Source organism: Larus michahellis, chromosome 9, assembly GCF_964199755.1.
Source record: "Larus michahellis chromosome 9, bLarMic1.1, whole genome shotgun sequence".
Classification (NCBI taxonomy): domain Eukaryota; kingdom Metazoa; phylum Chordata; class Aves; order Charadriiformes; family Laridae; genus Larus; species Larus michahellis.
This window is the reverse complement of record NC_133904.1, coordinates 7395778-7418071: the sequence shown is the minus strand read 5'-3', so window position 1 is coordinate 7418071 and position 22294 is coordinate 7395778. Positions and strand designations below refer to the sequence as shown.

General features: G+C 46.3%; 1 protein-coding gene across 1 annotated transcript in view; it reads left to right on the top strand.

Moving 5' to 3' along the window:
- The window catches only part of SLCO3A1 (solute carrier organic anion transporter family member 3A1), a 143979-nt gene extending 140288 nt beyond the window's left edge, over positions 1-3691 (top strand). Inside the window, exon 10 of the mRNA XM_074600563.1 lies at positions 2235-3691. Within this exon, the coding sequence (XP_074456664.1) occupies positions 2235-2614 (380 nt within the window). The 3' untranslated portion in view covers positions 2615-3691. The remainder of the gene's footprint in view (positions 1-2234) is intronic.
- Positions 3692-22294: the final 18603 nt, after the last annotated feature.

Below are 22294 nucleotides of genomic sequence, written 5' to 3'. Positions count from 1 at the left end.
CAATATGACAAAAACACAGCGTTTCTCTCTCAGAGTGACTTTCCAATCTGCAGTGCGGCTCCTCAACTCCCTTGCCTCAGAGGGTTTAGGCACCAAGTCGCTCCTGTGAGTCTCTCCTCTGGTAAAAACGGCCTGAAACACTCACTGGTTGCTAGAAGTTTTCCATATAATTTTCTTTAAGGTTTCCACATCCATGCCTGCATTCACATAGCTGTGGCTTTGGAGTTCAGTGGAAACAGGTCCTTCCTCAACTCTTACGAGGTACAATTTCCAGGCCTAATTATCTTGAAAACCAGCTGAAGCCAGCAGATGGGGATGATGGCTCTTTCTGAAGTTCAGCCTGTGCGTCTCCAAAGCTTTGTACCAGCGTCTCTCAGCGTGGTAACAAGTAGGGGCTCGCGCATCAAAATTATGATCCAAATCAGTTTTCTCCGAGTCCAGAGAGTGTGTGGCTCCTGCCGTCCTCGCTCACTGCCACGTCCGGATGTCACCCCCTCAGGGGGCATCCAGCGCAGCGCTGGGCACACAGACTGCATTCAGCAGCACCATCTCTTTGCTTGTTTCTGGCAGGAGCCCAGCTGAGATTTTAAATTCCAGGTTGAGCCCGCACTTGTCCACAGGTTTCAAAGAATAAAAAAGCATCTTTTAGCTTAGAAGCCGAACCAGCCCAAGTCTGGAGTTTCCAGTCATTGAAATGACAAACAGGGAGCTGGCGCTGACGTATTTTTCCAGAACATAACCAGGTTTTTAGATGTGATGACTGGGACTAGTGTTTTTAACAAAAAGATTGTCTTGCTTTTGTATCATCTGTTTTTATTTACTACATTTGTGCTATTAATGACTGGTTAAAATGAGTACCAAAAGCCCATATAGCCTTTCTTAACTGCTGCATTTATTAACATATAAGGAAGATCAAAGAAAATCTGCAGAGCTCTAGACATCGACAAAATAAAATAAAGAGATCTCAGATAACACAGGGAACAGTGAAGACAACCAATTTATTTGTAGTCTTAGGATATATGTCATGAATGTCACTATTTTGTTCATGACAAGCTGAAGGAAGATACCTTTTTTTAAGTGTGGAAATCCAGGTTAATGATGAAACTGGATCCGAGATTAAACACTTTCCTGTCAAGAAGCTGCGATCCTTGTGTCTGTTTGTCTACACATGTATTTATAGAGTCTCAGGCATCACAGCGCCTGTGAATGGGGTGATGCTGTTGAGCGTGTGTTGTGCCCACCCGCTATTCGGTTTCAGTAGATATGATGCTCTCCTTTGCTTGCTGTCTTAACCTACAGCAATGATTTTATTGATCTGCTCCAGCCTCCCCCCATAAATATGGCAGAAGGAAGAGAAATGGTTTACGTATGTAGGACATCCACATTTTCTTCTGAGTGCTGCACGCTCGGTGCACTTGTGCTGGCTGGGGAGCACAGAGCTGGGACGCGGATGTCCTAACCACCACTGGGGTAATGTGAAACGGGGGGCCTCTGAAATATCCCTGCAGCGTGGGGGAAAGTAGGGAAGAAAAACCTCGTCTTTATTAGTTAAATGAGATTGGAGTGATTACTTTGCTTTAAGATTGCGGCTCTGCTGCAAGCTATGATTGAGGAAGGCTCATCAGTAGTTAGCTGGAGTGGCTGTGGGAGAATCCTGCTGTGAGATTTCATTTAATGATGTACTGAAAATTTCCCTTCTTTTCAGATTTAATCTTTGGCATCTATTAGAGACCACTGTTTATTTTCCTTAGACCCGGAGAAAACCTTCTTCTGTGTCAGGGAAAGGTCCAAAACTCAACCTCAGTGCCGTAGCTGATTTCAGGCTCTGAACTGTGGTCCTATGACCTCCTTCAGATGAACTCCCCAGAGTGCAGAATTACCAATACCTAAACGGAGAGCAAGCTGCAAGCCTGGCCGCCTCCTCTTTCATTTACCCCTCCACTCAGTCTCGTTAGGCAAACGAGAAGCTTAATAAAAGCCACTTAAACTTGAGTAAAATCCTTCCTGCATGTTGATATCAGCAGGAATCTCTTCCATAGATGTTAAGTCCAAGTTAAAAACTCATTCACAGGCTTTGTTTAGGTTGATTTAGAACTTAAAAAATGAGAATCACAGGTTGCAGCTGGGACTGTTAACCTTGATAAAATATCCTCTCTTTCCATGTGCTGCAATCACATCTTCTCTCTTTATCCTAAGGGTCATAAAAACATGATTTGTCTCTCTTATTTTGACAGGTTTTATCCCACCTCCGCTGATCTTTGGGGCTGGAATTGACTCCACATGTCTGTTCTGGAGCACGTTCTGTGGCGAGCAAGGAGCCTGCGCGCTGTACGACAACGTGGTCTATAGATACCTGTATGTTAGTATTGCTATAGCCCTGAAGTCTTTTGCATTCATCTTATATACTACCACCTGGCAGTGCTTGAGGAAAAACTATAAAAGATACATCAAGAACCACGAAGGTGGTCTCAGCACTAGTGAGTTTTTTGCCTCTACTCTCACCCTAGACAATCTGGGGCGGGACTCGGTGCCCCAAAATCAACCACATAGGACAAAATTTATCTATAACCTTGAAGATCATGAGTGGTGTGAAAATATGGAGTCTGTTTTATAGTGACTGTGGAGGGGTGAACTATATTAATAATACAAGGGTCCTTTTTAATAAAAACAAGAAGAGAGCGAGAATGAAGAAACACAACTGCAAAACAACAAAGGCAACACAGGAAACTTTTGTCTTTTTCGCAAAGTCAGACCCAGCCAAGATTCTTGAGAACGGCATCTTTTAATGGGATCACTTCTGAAATCCTGCGGGGTGATGGAGAAAGCAGGGAGCCGCCGTGGCTGGGTACCAGCCCCTTTGATGACAGTACGAGCTTCCAGGAAGGGCATCTGCGGAGGTTCATCGGAGACCTCGGCAAACAGACAGGCTTGGTCATGAGGCATAGAGAAAGCAAGGTGATACCAGCCATGCCGGAACAGGCGTTTGCGGTTGCAAACGGGGCCCCAGGGTTCCGTGGAGCCCCGCAGCGTGGGCTGGAGGGTTGGCCGGTCTGGGTGCTGTGCTCTGTGACGGCAAAGAGGGAGCGGTGCTGGAGTTGTTCACCAGTCCCACTGTCACCAGCCACCAGTCCCCCATAAATACCTTGAAAGCTGCTGGAAGCCTTCCAGGTGGCGAGCAGTGCTGTCAGAGGTATCCGAGTCCTTCCAGCCGAGGCTTATTTGCGGATCGCAGCTTTGGGCTTGTCTGCGAATAGCCGTGCTCAGATCTCTCAAACCCAGTAAAGTTCAAGACATTTGCTCACACTTGCCAAACGTGCTGTCATTTTTAAAGGGGGATGAGTTCCAAACCCTTGTCTGTGTAGTCCTCTAATAAGATTTTTTTAAAAACTTATTTTCAAATCTATGTTAACCCTTAAATCGCTGACACTTTTCCATAGGGAGGATTTATTTATGCTCGTTTGGGGAAGGATCCTGTTTAATTCACCCAAACATAATGTGACTCAAGGGGTTTGTTTAATCCTCTGCGTTTTTTATCCATACGCCTTCATTCTAATATGCTACCAAGCCAATGAAGACACATAATATGTTTTTAAAAAACAGAACGAATGCACTGTGTCTCTATAAAAACAATTGTCAGTTGGAGAATTATAGATAATATGATGATTTACATAATATAGATTTTTTCATATTCTATGTGACTCGGTGAATACATATATATATGGAGAGGCGGTTTATGTTCTCTCCAGTTTTTAAAGATATATATATATATATATATATAATTTGCAATCTAGAAATTGTGTGGTGGATGTTTTCTTTAAAGTAAGTGTGTGTGTATGTGTGTGTGTGTGTGTACAAGATGAAAGGAATACTGACCTTAATCCTGCAACCCTCACAATTGGGATTTTTTTTTCACCTGAGAAACTCCATTGACTTCGGTGGAAGCCGTGTGAGGAAGGTGGAATAATCTCCCCTCCTGGAGGCCACGTTTTGCCCTTAGGTGTGCAAATAGTGTTCCGGTGGAAGGCTGGGTTATGGGAGCAGAGGCTGGCCAGCATTGAGCACCTCCGAAACGTTCATTCGGCTCCCCGAGAGGCACCCATGCCGCAGCAGACTGGGCTTTGCTTTTGCAATGCAGTCTTATCTAAGCCTGCAAAAGTCACGGGGAAGCTTTCGTTTGACTTCAAGAAGCATTGGGTCAGGCTTATTTTGCATGCATTTTATTATTTTTTTTTTTTCCAAAACATTCCTGCTGGGAAGCAATACAAATTGGTTGTATTTGATGAGTTTTCCCTGGGGAACCGGACCCGTTTCCAATGGACTAAAGGTCAGAAGGGTTTTAAGGGTTAGCAGCATAATCCAAAAGCTCCTTTTTTTTTTTTTTTTTTGGTTTGTATGTGGAAGCCGTTGAGAAGTTGCAGATGTTTAGAGAAGTAACCTGGCACGTGGAACCGAATGCTGGACATCGCTTCCATGCAGCCGGCGGAGGGGCTGATCTTCCCCAGGTCCTTGTCCATTGCCGGCAGTGGACGCCCCAGAGTTGGCACAATTTCAGAGGGTTGATAACTTGCCACTCATGTTCCAACACCTTTTTAGCAGACTTTGCTCTTATCTAGGCATTGAAACATGGGTGTGGGGTATCAAACTGCTTCCACTTGACTGACTTTACGTGCGTGTTTGTAATTTATGCACAGCATTATGTGTTCAGCAACAATAAGGGCAAAAAAAAAAAAAAAAAAGAAAAGGGTGTATCAGATAAACTCCACTGTGCCAAATATTCGACAAATATTGTAACCGCAGATATTTGATTCTTGGTTTTCAGCCATCTTACGAATCACTTGATTAATGAAGGAGTTTAAGGAGGAAAAAAAAAAGTTATTAAGCTATGCAGTGCTGTTGTTATGTTGGGTGGTAAATGATGCTTTTTAGACCATTAGATTGGTTTAGTATATCCTGTCTGCTAAAATAGAGATACTGCATCCATAAAACAATGAATTTAAAAACAGCACAGGGTGCGTAACTGTCTCATAAAATATGTATAATTGTCAAGTATAAGCCTTTGAAATCATTCTGTACAGTTCTCTTCATTCTGAAAATTTATTACTTAGACTGCTGTCTTTTCAAATGTTAGCTCATAATTTTATACTACACACACACATTCAGACTCGAACACAAATGTCACAGAATAGAAACATTCTAAAAGCCTGATCGCTTGCAATTCTGTGACCCATTTCACAATTTCATTTTTTTCCTCCCTGAAAGTCCAAGGTGAAGGAGAATGGCATGCTGACGTGACGCAAAACAAACTCCCGGTGTTCAAGAGCCGTGGTTTGTCAGTACGGTCAAAAGTCCCACTTGACCGGAGTTAGAGGATTCCAGAGCACTTAACATTTTTGGTTTTATTTTTGCCTTTTTTTTTTTTTTTAATGTAATCTTTTGTCTTGGTATGTATGGAGACACAGTCGAATGGGGTTACTTACATTATCTTTAATCTGTCACTTCAAATTCCTGCATGATTGTTGTTTTATTTCTTTTGGTAATTGCGACTTTTGAAAATCTCTCTCCCCACCCCACTCTTTGTTTTTTTAAGGATGTATCAGCTGCCTGCATCATGAAGGGCTTTTCTGTCAGTGCTTTGGTACAGATTCAAGAACAGAGCTTTAGTTTGAAGAAGACACAGGAACCAAAACTTTCATCCATCCCGGCAGGCCCTTTGTTTTTTTCTGATTTCAAACCCACGAGCCAGTTTTGCCCGCAACCCCCTTTTTGTTCTAGAATAACGAACAAAGAGTCTCAGACACCCTCCCGCTTCCCAGACTGCAGTATGGGCCTTCGCCTGCCAGCACTTCGCTTCCATCCCGCAACTGCCTTAACCGTGCAGGAAACTTAAGGAGGAGGATGGAGTTAGAAAAATGCCCATTCCTGGGAACAGAAACAGGGGCATGGTCTGAGCTGCGCAGTCCAGATCCAGTGTTGGATTTTTTTTCTCCATATTCAGGGGCGTTGAAATGCAGGGTTATGTTGAGACCTCAGCCTCGGCAAAAATGTTATTTTGACATTTCCAAGCACTGTGTTCCCTGCATGGCTGTCTGCTAAGGAATGGGATGTTCGGAAAAAAAAAAAATAAACTACTTGAGATTTCGCAGTCTCTATGGGATTGTCCAGTTGCCTTGCGTGACTTCAGGTTGGGGTTTCCTTTCCCTTGCACAGATGCCACCTTGGCGTAGCCCCAGTGGAATCAAAAGGGGACCCCAATCTAAAATTGGTGCAGATGACACTAACATCGGTCCCATCGGTTTCTCTGCATCCTTGTCAACAAGGGGATGCATTTTCAGAACCTTCTGTTTATACCTATTGAAATCATACATTTTTCTGACTTTGCCCAGTGCATCTTGGATGTATAGTGGGACCGAAAGGGGCCATCACTTGAATTATCTAGAGAAACCTTCCATTCCTTAGGAATTCAACTAATAGGGGCTTCACACTGCCATACCCCTGCAAGATGCGCTGAACTACTTGGTGCTGCTATTATTAATCTCAGTTAGGTCTCACCTTGCTGGGAAGGTGAAATGGGAAAGATGCAGAGAGGAATTCGCTTCAATTAGCTGAGTTAGCTATGCTTCAAAACGCTTCAGAGTTGAACTGTGGGTCTGCAGACATTTGGAAAGTGATTGGAGTATTTCCAAATGGCTGAGATGCATTGGCTTTTTTTTCTTGGGAAAAAAAAAAAAATTAAAAATTAAGGTAACGATGAGATTTGGAGTCCCTCCTATCCCCATCAGTGTCTTATGTTCATCAGATTGCTGTTGGAGGGAACGTACTTCAGGTTTACCTTTGTGTCTCAGTCAGACACGTATTTTTTTCTCAATAAACAAGGTCCTGGGAGACAGAAAGGTGACTCCATCTCGTAACCAGCAGTTTCACCCCACAGCAAACCCAAGACAACCTGAAGGCTGCCACAGTGTGAAGCTTTAGCCCCCGAGTCAGCCGCGGCTGTTGCTGCCGCGTGAGAGTTGTCAAAGCTGGGTGTGTTGGGCTCAGTATTTTCTTAAGACTTGGACAATCTTGGTGTGATGTTTGTTTTATTCTTGGCAGGTGACACAAGGAATTGTCAGTATTGAAGACTTATGCAAATGCTTCACTGGTCTGATGCGATAATAGCTTCGTTCCTTTATTCACAAGGGTTTCTAGACTCATTCCCACTCTGCCTTTCGATATAGTTATGCTCATCTATCCCCCTCATTTCACATGAGCTATCTTTGCAGACAGAAGCAGGTTTGTTGTTGTTCCCTCTCTGGATCTGATTAATGCCTGCAAAGTTCACAGGCTTTCTGAGCACCCCAGAATATAGCAATAATAACCTGTTCCCATTTGCATTAGGAGTTTTTGCTCTTCTCACCTAAATCTGAGTTCAGCTCTCCCAACATCCCATGCTACTGCTGCCACTCGTCTTTTCTGTTGGCAGCAACTCCAGGAGACTCTGGATATTCTCCTTTCCTTCCAACATGACACTCTCCTGTCCCACAAGGCAGCCAAGATACAGTTGGTGTGAACGTAGGCGGCAGTTTATTAGGATGGGCGATCGTGGATGGGAGCCTTTGGCATGAGCCAGGCTCAGCTTCGGTTCTCTGATGGTTGAGATTGATCCAAGGAGGAGAGGAACAACCAGGGCATTGTGGCTATTGAGCTCATGGAGTCCCTGAAAGGATTATCCACCCTTCCCTTCTCCTGGATAGACCTGCCTGCCCTACCTTCCCGAGACCCGCGGTTTGTGGGCGTTTCTTCCAAACTGACCTTTCTCCAGCCACAGTTCTTCCTTCCCCCTGATGGCAAAGCACAGCTGGGCTCTACCAGGGCAATACGAGGTGTTCAGAGTTATTGAGTGGCATTTAAATGTGCCTGGGATGCCAGCAGGTCTCCCTTGGTATTACATATGCTCAAAATACTATGGTCTGTTCTGCTTTTATACACTAAATCTACTTCTAGGCTGCAAAAGATGTTTTTTATCATTCCATTGACATTTTTAGACAATCTGAGTCTTAATACGATTGCTTCGCTGAAAAATGGCCTTTCAGCAGTTCTTAGACATTAGGTACTTCTTTATTAACTAGTGATGCCAAGTAAAATCCTTGGCCATTGTCTGTTCCCTGAATCCAGTGGAGCAGGAGGCTCTGTCTACTCAGAAGCAATACCGGTGTTTTCTTTGATAGAATGTCAACGTGGACCGCTTTTTTTTCAGCTTCAGCCTTGCCACAGCTGCTCGGCTGTGAGCATCCCTCAGTCCTGAGAGGACACGGGGAATTCAGAAGAAGACACAGGGATCCATATCGATGGCTGCAGGAGTGGAACTGTCGGATGTACGTAGTGTATGTGCTGTTTCGCCTGTCAAAATCTTGCTTCGGGCTCTATCTGTTTGATGAATGGAGTGGCTCCAGGGACGGGGTCTTTGGGATACTATGAGTTTGCGATGTTTCCCCCCACTTCCTTCATCTGAAGCGCGGCAGAGCAGAGTGTCGCACCTGTGGAAGGTAAAAGAGTAGCAATAGCCTGGGACTTCGTGGTGCTGGGCTTGTTCTGCACAACGTTGGTGTCTGCAAGTGGCAGAAAGCAATAAGAAACTTGTCAAGTCCAACTCGGCAAATAATTCATAGCAACTTCATAAATGAATTTTCCCTTTTGTTTCTTCCTTGTGAATTGCTGAGAAAACCAAGAAAATGGCTCCAGCGTATGTGCAAGGTCGTTTCTGCGTATCATCTGTGGTCTGGAGGGTTTTTGGAACAGCTTGCTTACAATTCGTGTGTGTTGGTTTGTTCGGACTGGACATAGAGATCACAGGGGATGTTTCTGCTCCCTCAGTTCCCTAGGCTGGAATTTTCTCACCAGTGCAAATATTTAGTTCAAAAGTATGTGATTAGGAATTGAGTAAGAGGATCCTTGCTCAATGGCAATGGGCAGAGCGCCACTGGACATACACTGCTCCAGGACAGCCAGTGCGCTGCCTTCCAGCTCGTGATCCACTTTCCAGGAATATTCTCTCACGGGTGCTTGAAATTCTCTGCCTCTTCCTGTGTTCCTACCAGTTAATGCATTCATTTGAGTAATTACTGAGAGCAAACACAAGAAGGGTATGAACCCAGATGAAAACAAATTGGTATTAAGGTGAAGCAGGTGGTGCAAATTTTATTTGCAGTGTTTGCGCAGCTCTTAGATGGGAAGCAAAAATCTCTCGGGAATCGGAGAACCGCATACAGCCTAACATATCTTAGTTCTTCCCAACTGAATTGCCAGCCGGTAAGACAGCAAAAGGCATCTTTCCCTGCCATGTGTATTTTAGCCCTTCAAAACCCCTTTTTTTTGCAGTATGGCGTCAGACAAATACCGGTGCATTCACCCCTCGATGTAAACTGCATCTCAGTGCTGTGTTTTCGGTGCCTCACGACTCTTAACTGCACTTGAAAGGAAGAAATGCCCCCTGTTCTTCTGCCTGGTTGGAGGATGAGGGTCCCTCTTGAAGACTCGCAGCCATTTTTCCAAAAGTCTTAACACACAGCGGGACCAAAACCGTGCTCTGTGATCGCGGGTGGCCTGCAAGCTGCGCTCAGAGCTCTGTGGCTTGGCTACAGCCCCACGTTGCCTTCCCAGTGTTCCCGGTGCAAAGCGTGCTGGTGAGGCTGCGCGTAACCGTCCCTGACAAAGGGTAAGGGTCGCCAGCGGTCTGTGGCCACCAAAGTTTGGGAGTCTCCGTGTTAGCACGCGAAAGCGGCTCGCATCATCTGCTTTTGGGAAGGAGCCAGCTCAGAGCAGGGGTCAGCAGCGCTGGGACCACGCGGAAGGGAGCTCTCAGTTGGCTCGGGTACCACGTCCGTAGGGAGCAGGGGTGGGGATGGGAGCAGGGGAAGAGCTGTGACCTTTTAAAACCCATAGTGCCTACCACTGCAAACGGAACGCTGTATTGTATTATATTATACGTGACTACCGTGTAAATAAAGTACAATAAATGTGGTGTTTGTTAGGATTTTTATACAAGTCAAATGCAGTCTGCAGAAACGTTGGGTTTTTTTTCCCGGCTGTATGTACTTATATCACATTCCGGGCGTGGGGACATTTGGGGTCGTGTGAGCTGGAAATGCGTAAATGGCATTAGATGGGAAATGTTTGCAATAAGAAAATGTTAAAATTCCTTTTGCCCTGTATCGTTGAGACACAAGCGCCGTATGAAAACCAGCCAGAGCGGAGGGGGCGGGGGGCAGCTTAAACACGCAGGAGGAGAGCAGCTCCTGACTTGACGTGGTTTGTGAGCAGAATCCACAGTGCTGCCCAGCCAGTCCTTGGCCGTGCTTCGTTCATGATGGAGGAAAAGCCAAGTTTAGTTTGGCTGATTTCTCTTGTCTTGTTTTCCTGATGCAGAGGTTGATCAGGAGTGTTAAGCCTTGCCTCTGTAGCCTGGTTCTTCTCCACCCGTGAGATCCCTTAGCAGCAGCTACAGCTGAGCCAACTTGAGAGCTTAAAATTCAAAGCAGATGGGGAAAGTAATTCTCCTGTCCTTAACTCAACCAGCTGGCCCCTCTGTGGCTCTGGCAAACATTGAGGGGCTATTTTTTTGCCTAATAAGAATATTAGGAACTTACTTTGTTCATTAACCCACTTCCTCCTCCGTTCTCATGTTTCTCCATGGAGTAATAACACAATTGACATGTTTCAGTGAGGCAGGTCTGCTACGTGCCCTCCAAATCCTGATGCATCTCTTAACTAGGATCTTGGTGAGTTTTCTCCAGTCTTCAGAAGCTCAGGAATTCTCTGGCAAGTGTTTGCAGCTGGTGTGTGGGTGTAATCTTCCGTCGGTGTGTGGAGGGTGCTGCCACGTTGATTGTCTTGTTGGAGGAACAAGACCACCCCATGCAGTTTGTCATGCCTATGGCTCAAAACTCCCCCACGGAGCTCTCTGCAGGGTCCACCATACTGGAGGAGTATCCGCCTGCCTCCGTACCAGACCAGGCAGTGATGTTTGTCCCTCGTACCATTGCTGTTCTTCGTAGTCACCTAGACAGAGCAGCATTTGTGGGTGGTTGTACATGAAGAGGGTTCTTCCTGCCTAGGACATCTCCACGGGTGGTCTGTAGACCTGGAGGAGCCCAGGTGCCTCTCCCCTGCCTCGGGCTGTGGGTTGGTCTTTTCCTACAGCACCCAAGGGAAAGTGGTCCTCGGAAAGGTCTTTGAAGTGTGCTGGTTTGACTGCTGGTAATTTTGCAGATGTGTAGCAGCGCTTCCAAAATAAACCAAAACCTGGTTTGGAAAAGTAAATGTTTCACTGTACAATTGATTAAAAAAAAAAAAGAAAAAAGAAAAAAAGAAAGAAAGAGAAACCACATGCTCGATATATTTTGAGTAGTGTGTTCTGTATTTTTGCAGCGTATATTTTCCAGATGAGCAGTTTAGAAATATGTGATGTGAAATACATACTGTAAGTTTGCTGTAAATGATATTAAAAACACTATTTTCATTCTTCTCCTGTCTCACTGGATGATCTCTTTGGTTCTGCCAGCTTGGCTGGCTGGGCTGGTGCTGTGTCTCTCCCAGCCAGTTTTCAGTTTCGGTAAAAGCAGAGTTGAGACTTTGGGTTGGAGATTTGAGGTTGAAAGTTTGCTAGGAATGGCAACGCGTTCCCCTGCACATGCAGTGCCTCCAGCGGAGAGGTCCCGGTGAAGAAGGGGCGGTGACAGAGAAGGTAAGGCAGATCTTCGGAAAGGGAAAGATGAAATTTAATTAAAGGTTGTAGAAAAGGAGAGGGAGAATGAGGACGTCCTAGATGGTTGCAGAATGGGGGTACTTGAACACCTGGAAGATGAGGAGGAGCTCGGAGGGGATGTGAGTTGAGCAGTTAGGAAAAATGCTGGATGTCTTCTTGATGACGAGTGTGTCTGATGCTCTTTGTCTCAGTTCAGCTGTGGAGGAAAAAAAAAAGAAAGAGCTTTTAGCTAAAATAGGAATAGCTCAGTGAAGCGGCTGAGCCCTGCAAAGCACCCTGAGCCCCTGCAGCTGTTCTTGCTCCCAGAGCCTTCTCCATCTCCATCAAAGCGCCCGGTGCCACGGGGTCGGGCCAGCAGCATGGCACATTCCTGAGAACGTGATGACATCCGTTTCCACTTGTTCTAGCTGGCGCATTGGTCAGAATAAAAGTAAGCTCTTATTTGACCCGTTATTTTTAAATGTTTCATATCTGTTGTATGGAAAGAATCATTTTCTCCTGAGCTTCTGCGAAATGATGCTAAATGAGGCAATTACATTCTAACCGAGTTGAATATGCAGTTATTCCTTGTTTGTTTCATTTTTTATCCTCCCCTGTTCCAGTTCCCTCTTCTGGAAGGCAGAGGGCAAAACTAAGATTAAAAATTAGGAAAAAAACCCTCCCATTTTACTGCATACAACTTGAATCCAACCACTGCTGCTTTGAATTTGCTTCTAAACAGCAGAAGGCTTTGGAGAACGGTTCAGAAGGAGCGAGGGAGGGAGGAAGGCTGGGGGAAAAAAAAAAATTTGTTTTGCTAAATGTTGACAGCACAGAATCTTTTATTTATTTCATTTTACTGCATTCCCTCAGCCTAGCTACTGCTGGTGTTGGAGCCCGCGCAGGTGCCCTATGAAGGCATCACTCCTGCATGCTCCGATGGCCCTTTCTTACAGGTCCCCTGCTGTCCCCCGCGGTGGTGCCCACACCAGCATGCATCACACCCAGCTTCTCGGGACCTCCCTTCAGCCCCCCTAGACATTGCGTTTTTGCCGCTGCCTCTGGCAGAACCTGGTTAATTGGGTATTTACCGAGCTGGGTTCTGGTTTGGATGCAGATTATTAACCTTTATGTCAGCTAGAAGGTATTACACCTGGTAAAGTTAATGTTTTGAGACCAGGAGGTTAATGTGTCAGTGCTCAGCCCTCCCTAATTAGCAGCAGGGCTGTGCGTGTGGCTGTGCTGTGAGCCCTGCTTTAATTAGAAAGGACTCACAGATGGGTCACAGCAACAGCAGAAGTTTATTTATCTGCCGCCTTCAGCCCTTGCTGATGCATCTCCTCCTTGCTGTCCCCAGACCTTGGGTAAGTCTTGATGTTGTGGTGTTAGCCCTCGGGATGGCATCATCCTGGCAGCCTTCCCAAGGCCTGTGGTCTCCTGAGCCTGGGCTTGGCCAAAGGCAGCGATTGGTGATGAAGTCTGGGGAGCTCCTAGCTGAGAAGGTCCTTGGGTATCCAGGAATGTGCTTAGGAGAAGGTCTTAGCTCTGCACCAAGTTTGCTCAGCTCCCGAAGCCTCAGGTGATCTTTATGGTGCCTTTGAGCTGGCTGAATGACATGAAGTAGTGGTTTAGGCTTAAAAGACTTTGTTTTGGGTTTGTATTCTGGCGTTCCTGTGCTTGCTACCAGAGCATGCCCTAGGATGTGTGTTTACTGGAGTAAGGATTGTGCAAAGAGCAATCTGGAGGTCAGGAGTGGGGAATATTGGAAGAATAAAACATGCCGCTGGAGTTGTGAACTTTTGTACCAGAAACCTTGTCTGAAGAGCCCTGCTCGGCCAGTCAGGGAAGACAGACAGATCCCATTTTGTTCATGGCAGGGCAAAATTAAGTATGAATCCCTTGTCTCTGGCTTCCCCTCCCTCCTGTGACAGACGTGAGCCAGGCAGGGGCATGGGTTTGTGCCTCGCAAGAGCAGGAACCGCCTGTCTTCGGAGAGCTGTTTGCAGCTTGTGCCCTGGCCGACCCTGAGCAGCCCTGGCCCATCCATTCTCCTCACTGTGGATCCACAGAGGTCTTCGTTACCAGGAGAAAGGGGCTCTTCCACAAGAAGCAGCTGCCTGCTAATCCCCGGCTCTTTCCTTTGAACCTCCTGCTGTCTCTCTCTCGGCTCTGCAGGGACGGATCCCGGCTCACGTGCCTGGTACGGGGTAATGAGATCAGACGGGTGCTTTCAGCAGGCTCGGAGCCTGGAGGTTTCTCTTTCAAATCTTGCTTTTAGGCAGCAGGCGTGTTCCCGACAGCCACGTGCTGAATCGCGGTCCTGTGCCTTGGATGCTGAGACAAAGGGCTGGGGTGCTTCTGCGTTTTGCAGATACCTAGAGGCCTTTAAAATGCTGCCATGTTACCCACCATGTCCTTATCACGGTGCTATTGGCCATCGCCGCTTCCCTAAGTGAGTTTAATTCCTCCCCATTCCCGGCTCCTGAGTGGGCTCCCTGCTTCCTGGGTGGCAAAGGACTGGGTATGTCGCGCGAGTAGCAGAGATCAGAGCACACGGAGCTCAGCAACGTCCAGGCACCCGGAAAAGGGCTGCTTTTGTACAGGGCAGAAGGAAAGTGCTCATCACATTCCCAAACGATGCTGTTACCCGTGAGCCCTGCCGCAGTAATACCTCCGGTGCCCGACACCGAGTGAGCCGTAATTGAGGGAAGTGCTCTGCACGCTTTGACAACACAAGTGCCTGTGATCTGCACAAAAGATAACCAGGTGGAGACCCACAAATGAGGGATAGAGGGGAAAAAATGAGTAATCTTCACAGCCTGCTGGGCAGAGGTGTCACACACCAAGACCTGCCTTGCATTCTTCATGAGTCAACCTTCAGCAGCACAAGGAGGAAGCTCGGTCCCCAGCAGGTATCTCCTCTATAGCGTGGTGGATTTCGGCTCCTTCATGATGTGGCCCTTGTCCTTCCACACAAACGCCTTTGAGTTGTGCGGGTGAAGTGCAAAGACAAACTGCTAAATACAGCCGGTCAGAACATTCCCCCTAAGAGGGGGGGAAAAAATGCCATTTCCTCAAAATTTTTACTTCTCGCAGGAATATCTGCGTTTCAGTGGCATTTCGCTCAAATGGTACCTTATGAGCTCATAGGGTCTTGTTGGAATCGGATTGTTTTGATTTTTCTTTGGGAAACTGTAGCTTGAATTCTATCGGCATATACAATAAATTAGAGTATTTGCACTTCTATCAAAATGAAATGTTTTGATTGCCTTCAAGCAATCTTTTTCCACTTAACATTACGCTTCTATGGAAACTTTGAAATTCCATGTTTTGTTCTATTTGGAAATACAAGCGCATATAGACCTTCTGGGATTTTTCACAGGTGCTTCTCTCTGAGGAGACCTTATTGTGACCTTTCAATACTTAAAGTGGGCTTATAAGAAAGATGGGGACAGACTTTTTAGTAGGGCCTGTTACAATAGGACAAGGGGTAATGGTTTTAAATTAACAGAGGATAGACTCAGACTAGATGCAAGGAAGACCTTTCTTACGCTGAGGGTGGTGAAGCACTGGCACAGGTTGCCCAGAGAGGTGGTAGATGCTCCATCCCTGGAAACACTCAAGGTCAGGTTGGATGGAGCTCTGAGCTTGGTTTAGTGGAAGATGTCCCTGCTCACTGCAGGGGGGTTGGACTAAATGACCTTTAAATGTCCCTTCCAACCCAAACCGTTCCGTGATTCTACGATTTTTTGCCAGACCATGCTGGACTTCTAGTACATGACCAGCCTGGTGGTTACGTGGGAGGTGGGAGCAGGCACAGCAGCTGTGAGGGAAACGCAATAGCCTGTGGTCACCCAACAACCAGCCATACATTTGCCAGACAGGGTGAGGATAAATCCTGTCCCTAAGCAAGTAAAGGGTTATCCATCGCTCGTTTCCTTTTTCCATTGATTCAGTCTTTGAGAGAACTAATGTATTTAAAAATCAAAGCCAATAGTGCATTTTCCCGGTTAGTCTGAGGCCAAAATTCATTTTAAAATTGGCTTTCTGTCTGCTTTTTTTTGCAAATTTGCATCTCCCCCCGTGGTGTTCCCAGCGGGGGCTGGGAAGGTGCTGCCACTGCTGCCCTGACAGCGTGATGCTGGAACTGGGCTCGCCCTCAGACTGGGAGCACCGAATTGGGGGGGGTGGGCAGAGCTTGCTCGTGTCCCACTGCCTTTGTGCACGGGTGGGAGGAACGTAGCACGGGCTGCAAAAGACTGAATAGCTATAGCCAATATTTTGCAGAATACAGAGGTCCCAGTAGGAGGAACCCCATTTTAGAGGTGGAAATCCATGAAGGTGAAGGGCAGCTGCAGAAGTCTGGTGTTTTCCCTGGCCTCGTAGGTAGGGAAAAGCTGAATCTGAGCGTGAGGAGGATGAAGTGCAAATCAGGGGAGTCCGTTGTTCTCTGCCTGAGGTCCGCAGGGCTTGCTGGCTGTCGTGAGCATTAGCTCAGCACGTGGACCTTGCTGGCCGCCACGGTGCTTTTCAGCAGAGCCATTCCTCCACCTCGCAGGCTGTTTAGTCCATTAGGCACCTCCCTGGCCTTAAACAGAAGGAATTTCAGGTTTTCATTAAAAGCCTTGAGCCTGGGACAATGATGCTCAGCAGTGGTCCCATTTTCGCCTCTAGGAGATGGCCAGAAAGAATAAAAATGGTCTCATTATACAGCAAGTTAGGAACATTTCTACTGGGAGGTGGGAGAGAAAAAGGGACACTTTTATCTTATTCTCAGATGGACTCAAGATGGCAGCGAGGAGTGAATGTGCCCCTAAAGGCTGCAGGGTGGCCTGGGCAAGATGACAGGGGTCCTCAGGCTGCTTCCAGCAGGCAAGTGCAGAAGTTCAGCAAATTCAGCGACCAGAAATTCAGAAGGCTAAGGAAGGCTCCGGCTGGAGTGGAGCCTCGTCCTGCTTTTCTCTCTTAGCGATGGTTTCTAGGATTAAACTTGTTATCCCTGCAGCCCTCTCTTCACGTGCAAGAAGAAAGGGACTGCTGAACCGGTCATATAAACGACGGATACGACGATGCTGTTGTGGCAGCCCTTAGAGCCTTAGATTTACCTGAAATCCTGGAGACCTCTTTCCTGCAAGCCTTGGGTGTATACAAAGCATATCTTCTCCTTTCAGAACGTGTACTAATTCCCCGCTGCAATCAGCGCTCATCCAGTACCAACACCCACCCAACTTCCAAATGCCTCTGGGAAGGAGGCGAGCAACTTGAAAGACATCTAGGTTTCTGGATGAAGCCAGAAGTCAGAATACAGCCCAGCGTTTGACATGGCGTTTAAACAAAAAGGTGTTTGATTTTATATATATATATTTATTTTTTTTTCCAATATTATAAACTTGCCGCTGAACCACAAATGCACGTGGAGATGCAGAAGAGGGTACTGGGCTGCAAAGCAAAGCCCGCTCGTCGCAGGAACGCGCTGTGCAGCTGCAGAAGAGGTCTGAGAGGACTCTCTTCGCCCTCGCATCACGTCTAATCTGTTTTCACTGCGGGTCATAAAGCCTGGTGTGCTGAGTTTTTCAAGTGCCATTAGTTTATGGCCTTGTTAACAGAAAGGATTTTGTTACCTTTCAGAGCCTGATTCTCACTGAAGCAGAGATACCTCGGTGTAATTTTGATGGCAGAGGAGAATCAGGTTAATAACGTTTAGGATCGTCTTTTCAGCAAATATTATTTAAGCTGGTTGCTTTTTACCTCCCCCCTTTCCCTGCTCTGTTGTTGCCACCACTGGAGTTAGCTACCTGGGATTATTGTAGCTGTATTTAAATGTCATCGTCACTTGGGTTAAGGCTTGAGAAACCCAACTTTTGAGGGCTGCATTCAGAAGGCGGCGAAGGTGTCTGCAAAATGCATGTTTACTTGTTTTTGCATTTATACAAAGCCACAAATGGGAATGCAAGGGTATTTAAAAGCCAGGAGAGACAAAACAAGTCAGAATTTTGAAGTATTGTTGGAGCACACAGCAGGCCATATGATAGTGGAAATGTGAGACAATAAAAGGGTGCGTCAGTTAATTACTATGTTTAGTTAATATACTGCCACAATCAAAACTATTCTATGGCAATGCTGCCTTCCAGCGTGAATGGCGCAATTGTTAGAGATCTCTGAAAAGGACAGATGTGTTGTGTGGGTCAGGAATAAAGCTGCATGTTTCAGTGAGGGCAGGAGAAAATATCCAGAGGAAAGTCTTCAACAGTGTTTGTAGCTTCCGGAAGGGCTGGAGTTTGTAGGTAGCTCTTGATCCACATTATGTGTGTTGACTTGGACTTTTTGTAATGCTACTTTTGCTAAAGAAGCCTTTTGACGGTTAAAAGTTGGAGACAGAGTGGCCTGGCATCAGTCACCTTTTATCTCCTCTTCTCCAGGTTTCTAGTGAAGGGCAAACAAAGCTGGAATGCACCAGGAAGAAAAGGTGTGGGTTATTTCTGGGGAAAACAGCCTAAGAACCTACTGCCTGCTTTCATTCATCACTTTTCTCATATGCGGGAGAGAGCAAAGACCTTGCTGATTTCAGTGAGACATTTCTCTTAAAAGGTAACAACCTTTACAGCAGCCTGTGTTTTGATGGGACATTCTTAAGATCTAATGCACCAATATCCAAGACCTTTCCTTTCTTTAGAGAAGTGAAAATGAGTTTTCGCCTTCTAGAAGCTCAGTATAACTAAACAACCTATTGACTTCCCTGCTACAAGGTGTCTGCTTCCTCAAGATGCATTGAACATGACAGACACTCCTCTAGTCCCGGGCAGTACGGCATTAAGCGTGTCTGTGCACCGCCTCTGCTGCAGGATGCTCTTCCCAATGTCCAAATTGACGTGAAGGAACAGAGAGATGCTGTAGCTACACACACATTGAAGAAACGGGTCAAAAATAAATGCTTTCAAGAACCGAGTAAATTACTTCACTCTCATCTGTACTCCCTGACACGCCACTAACTCATCCATATCTTCCCCTTTGTGACAGCCCTGAGAAAAACAAGACGATTGGAGAGTAAGAGAGGTCATTTAAACAAGTATGCCGAGCGGCTTTCAAAAGTAGCTTTGGTTTATTATGGATCTGCTGAGGTTTTTTGGAAGCCCTCTGCAGAGCAACAGCTGGTTTTTTTTTAAAAAAAAAACAAAACAAAACACCATGAAACAACACACTGAAATCCTGAGCAGCTCTGCTCTTTTCCAGCTCCAGTCGATCAGAGCCACAAGTCACTATGCAGGAGATGCCTGAGTTGAGATGGTGGGAACAGTCTGGGGTAGGTGTGTAAGGACGTATCCAGAATCCTTAGAAATGTGTTTTAGGCTTCTTCCAGTGTAGATTTTATTCCATCTTTAACCATTGCTTTTGGCTGGGTGTGAAGGCGTTGTGTTTGAGAGCTGTTGTCTCCTGGGTGTTAGGTCAGAGGGGCTTTGGCGGATGGGTCCTGTGGAGCTGCTGCCCCATCCTGTATCGATAGTGCCTCTGCAAATCGCGACGTCTCTGCCCTGAACTCATAACCCTTCTGTGTTAAATGTTATAATCGCACTGAGCCTAAACCCTGCTTCTGGAGAAGGCGATGCTCTCTGAAGGTGGGCCGTGCCACTGCCTTCTGGTGTTTTGGGCATCCTGCTGGTAGGTTCAGCTGTCTGGGGCACCTCGGGGTCCCTTTGGTGGTCTGGTCCCAAGCTTGGGCCCCGTGGAAGAAACCATCGCTGAGGATGCACCTCGCCAGCAGAACAAGGCGAAAAGGTCCCCCCGAAGATGTTCCTCAGGTCAGTAAGGTGGAGGGCTCAGCCCAGCTGAGTTCATGTCCCCCGCTGACGCCTCTGCGCACGAGGGCAGGAGCCCACTGCTCGGCAGTAACAAATAGCTCTTTAGCTTAAGCAACTTTATCTTTTCCTTTCTTTATTTAAAGGCCCTCAGTTCAAACACTGCCGCAAGCCCCGACAGGTGGCCATTTCATAGTTACAGTAAACAATTTACATGACAAATTCGGACCTGTCTCTTGGTCCTGTATTATTCATGAACGAACGGGCTTGGGTTTTATGACAACGCTCCTTATTCAAACACGGTCTCTTGATGCATCTCAGTCCTGGAGTTCGTATCAATTGCGCCTGGCTGTTTGCCAGCCTTTTGTTGCTATTTTCTGTTTTGCGCAATGTATTACCTAGATTGTATTACTCCTGTTTGCTTCCTGAGGGACCGCAACTTTTATACGCAGCAAAGAGATTTCTGCGTGGCTGTGTAAGCCCCTTTGTCGTGAAACGTCGCTCAAATGCATTTTTCTGAGCGTTTCTCGTTGTGCAATCTGTCTTGCAAACAAAAATATCATTTGTGTGAACGTTCATGGCAAAGGTCAGAAATCTCTGCAAGGAAAACACTCAAGCGTCATTTATCTAAATCTTCACAAACGCTTCACCGTTGTTTGCTCTTTCTGGCTCGTGTGGGTCTCGCCCATGGGGCTTAAGGATGTGAGGGTTCGGTCCCTGGTGACCTCTGGGCCGCCTGTTGTCTCTGAGCATCTCTAAATCCCATTCGTTTTGTTGGAGGTGGCGAGGGCAGAGCCGCAGTTTCCCATCTCCTCGCTGAATTTCCAAGGTGTAGAGCTTCTTGAGAAGATGTACGCCTTGTGACTCAAGCACCGTGCACTGAAAGAAACCAGGCTTCACTTCTCTGTCCTTTGTACGCTTCCACTTGCCCTTGTTTCCTTAGGCCTTCACTCTTCACCTGTAAAATGGGTACAATAATAATGCCATATTTCCCAGGTACCATTTCCTTGTCCTACCAGCTCACCTTGCCAGTGCCACGAGCCACGGATCCAGCATCATCTTTATGCCCACCCATATAAATGAACCCTCATCCCAACAATGATAAATAAACATGCAACATCGACGTGATATCAGGCAACTGCGAGAACATTGAAACAGAAATCCACCCCTTTTTATTCATTTATATACTGCCGAAATAGCTTATATAGGGGGATAACCAACCCCGCTGCTCATGTAAGCAATTTGCTCACACGCAGCTGATCTGCCGCTGCTTGATTGCATAATTGATGGTGCTTACTGTTTTCATTCATCCCCTGAAATAGAAATGCGTATAAAAATAATTCATATCTGCTTCATCTCCTGAAAATAAGCCCATATAAATTAGTGAGAAATTAAAGCTAGTATTATCTATTTCTTCTCCTATAAATTTGCCGTCACAGCCTTGAAAAAGTTGAAATCCAAGTGAGAAAACTGACTGAGCATGTTGTTAATGCCTTCTATGTCTTAAAAAAAATAGATTAATTTGCTACTGAGATCCCTTCGGATGAGAAGGGTCATGGGTTCTTTACAAACAAATGTTATTTCTCTAGCTATCATTACTCAAAACTGTGAGGAGGGAAAACACAAAAGACCTTACATTTCTTTCTACATTCAGGGAGGCTCCAATTCATCAGATCTCTGTTTTTAATACAGAATTCCTTTAAAAGCCAGAGGATATACCAAACCCTCTCAGGAGGTGACGAGACTGCTGAGCTAATTAGGAAAGGATTCGGAGCATCGCAGCCTCCACGGATGACTTCGCTGCAAGTTGTGAGTGCGGAGAGGCTTTTGAAATTCAGTCTGCGCATCCTTCATGTGTGACTGGTCCAGGGACCTCCAAGGAAGCCCCAGGACTCTGCAGAAAGTGGTGGCGTCAGCACAGAACGGGGGGAATTTATTGTTTCTGAAGATAGTTTCAGCTTTCATGTGAGACCAAAGGAAACGCCTTGATCGTTTACGATCATGAGCCATCCTCTGCCATTTCTGACAAGTGCCAGGTGCTAATTCTGGAGTCCTGGATTAAAATGCCCTGCAGTGGTATCTGAATAATTTAGCTGTTTGTACATGTTCTTCTTTGTGCTTTTGGGCAGTGAAGTTACTTTGGTTACAATGGTGCCAATTTTTTTTTTGGCCTGTGGGGCTACTTCCCAGAAACGGGCCGAGGAATTTGGGTTTGTAAGGTTTGTGGAGTACTTGGGGTCCCCGGACAAAACATTTTAGGTAAATCCCAGCTGCAAAAGTCAGATAAGGCATCCTATCAATGCGTTTAGATATTTCGCAGATCTGTACTGCCATGCAGCTTAGCTGAGTTCAGCAGCACTCTTCTTTTGGGCTGTGAAGGGTGGAAAGGACCAAAGGGGCATCAGTAGAGACATGGAGAATCGCCTCTGGAGCAAGGCCGAGGTGCATTAACAGCGTTGTTTTGGGATCCTGGGTTTGAATAAATGCAACAAATAATGTTGCTTCAAACTTGGATGCGTGAACAGAGCTCTGGTGCTCCGGGACTGGAGGAGAAAGGCGACCCAGGCACCATCAGACCAGAGAGGACGGATGACGGCAGGAACAGCCAGAGGGTATGTGTTAGGAGTGAAGTACGTCTGCAGGCTGTGACAAGTGGATGATTTCTCACAGAAATTTATATTTTCCAGCCTGCGCAATTTCTCCCTTCATCAACAGCATGCAAGCAGCAAAGTCAGCAGGCGCGTGTGTTTGCTCAAGGCCAAATACAGCTCTGCTGTCG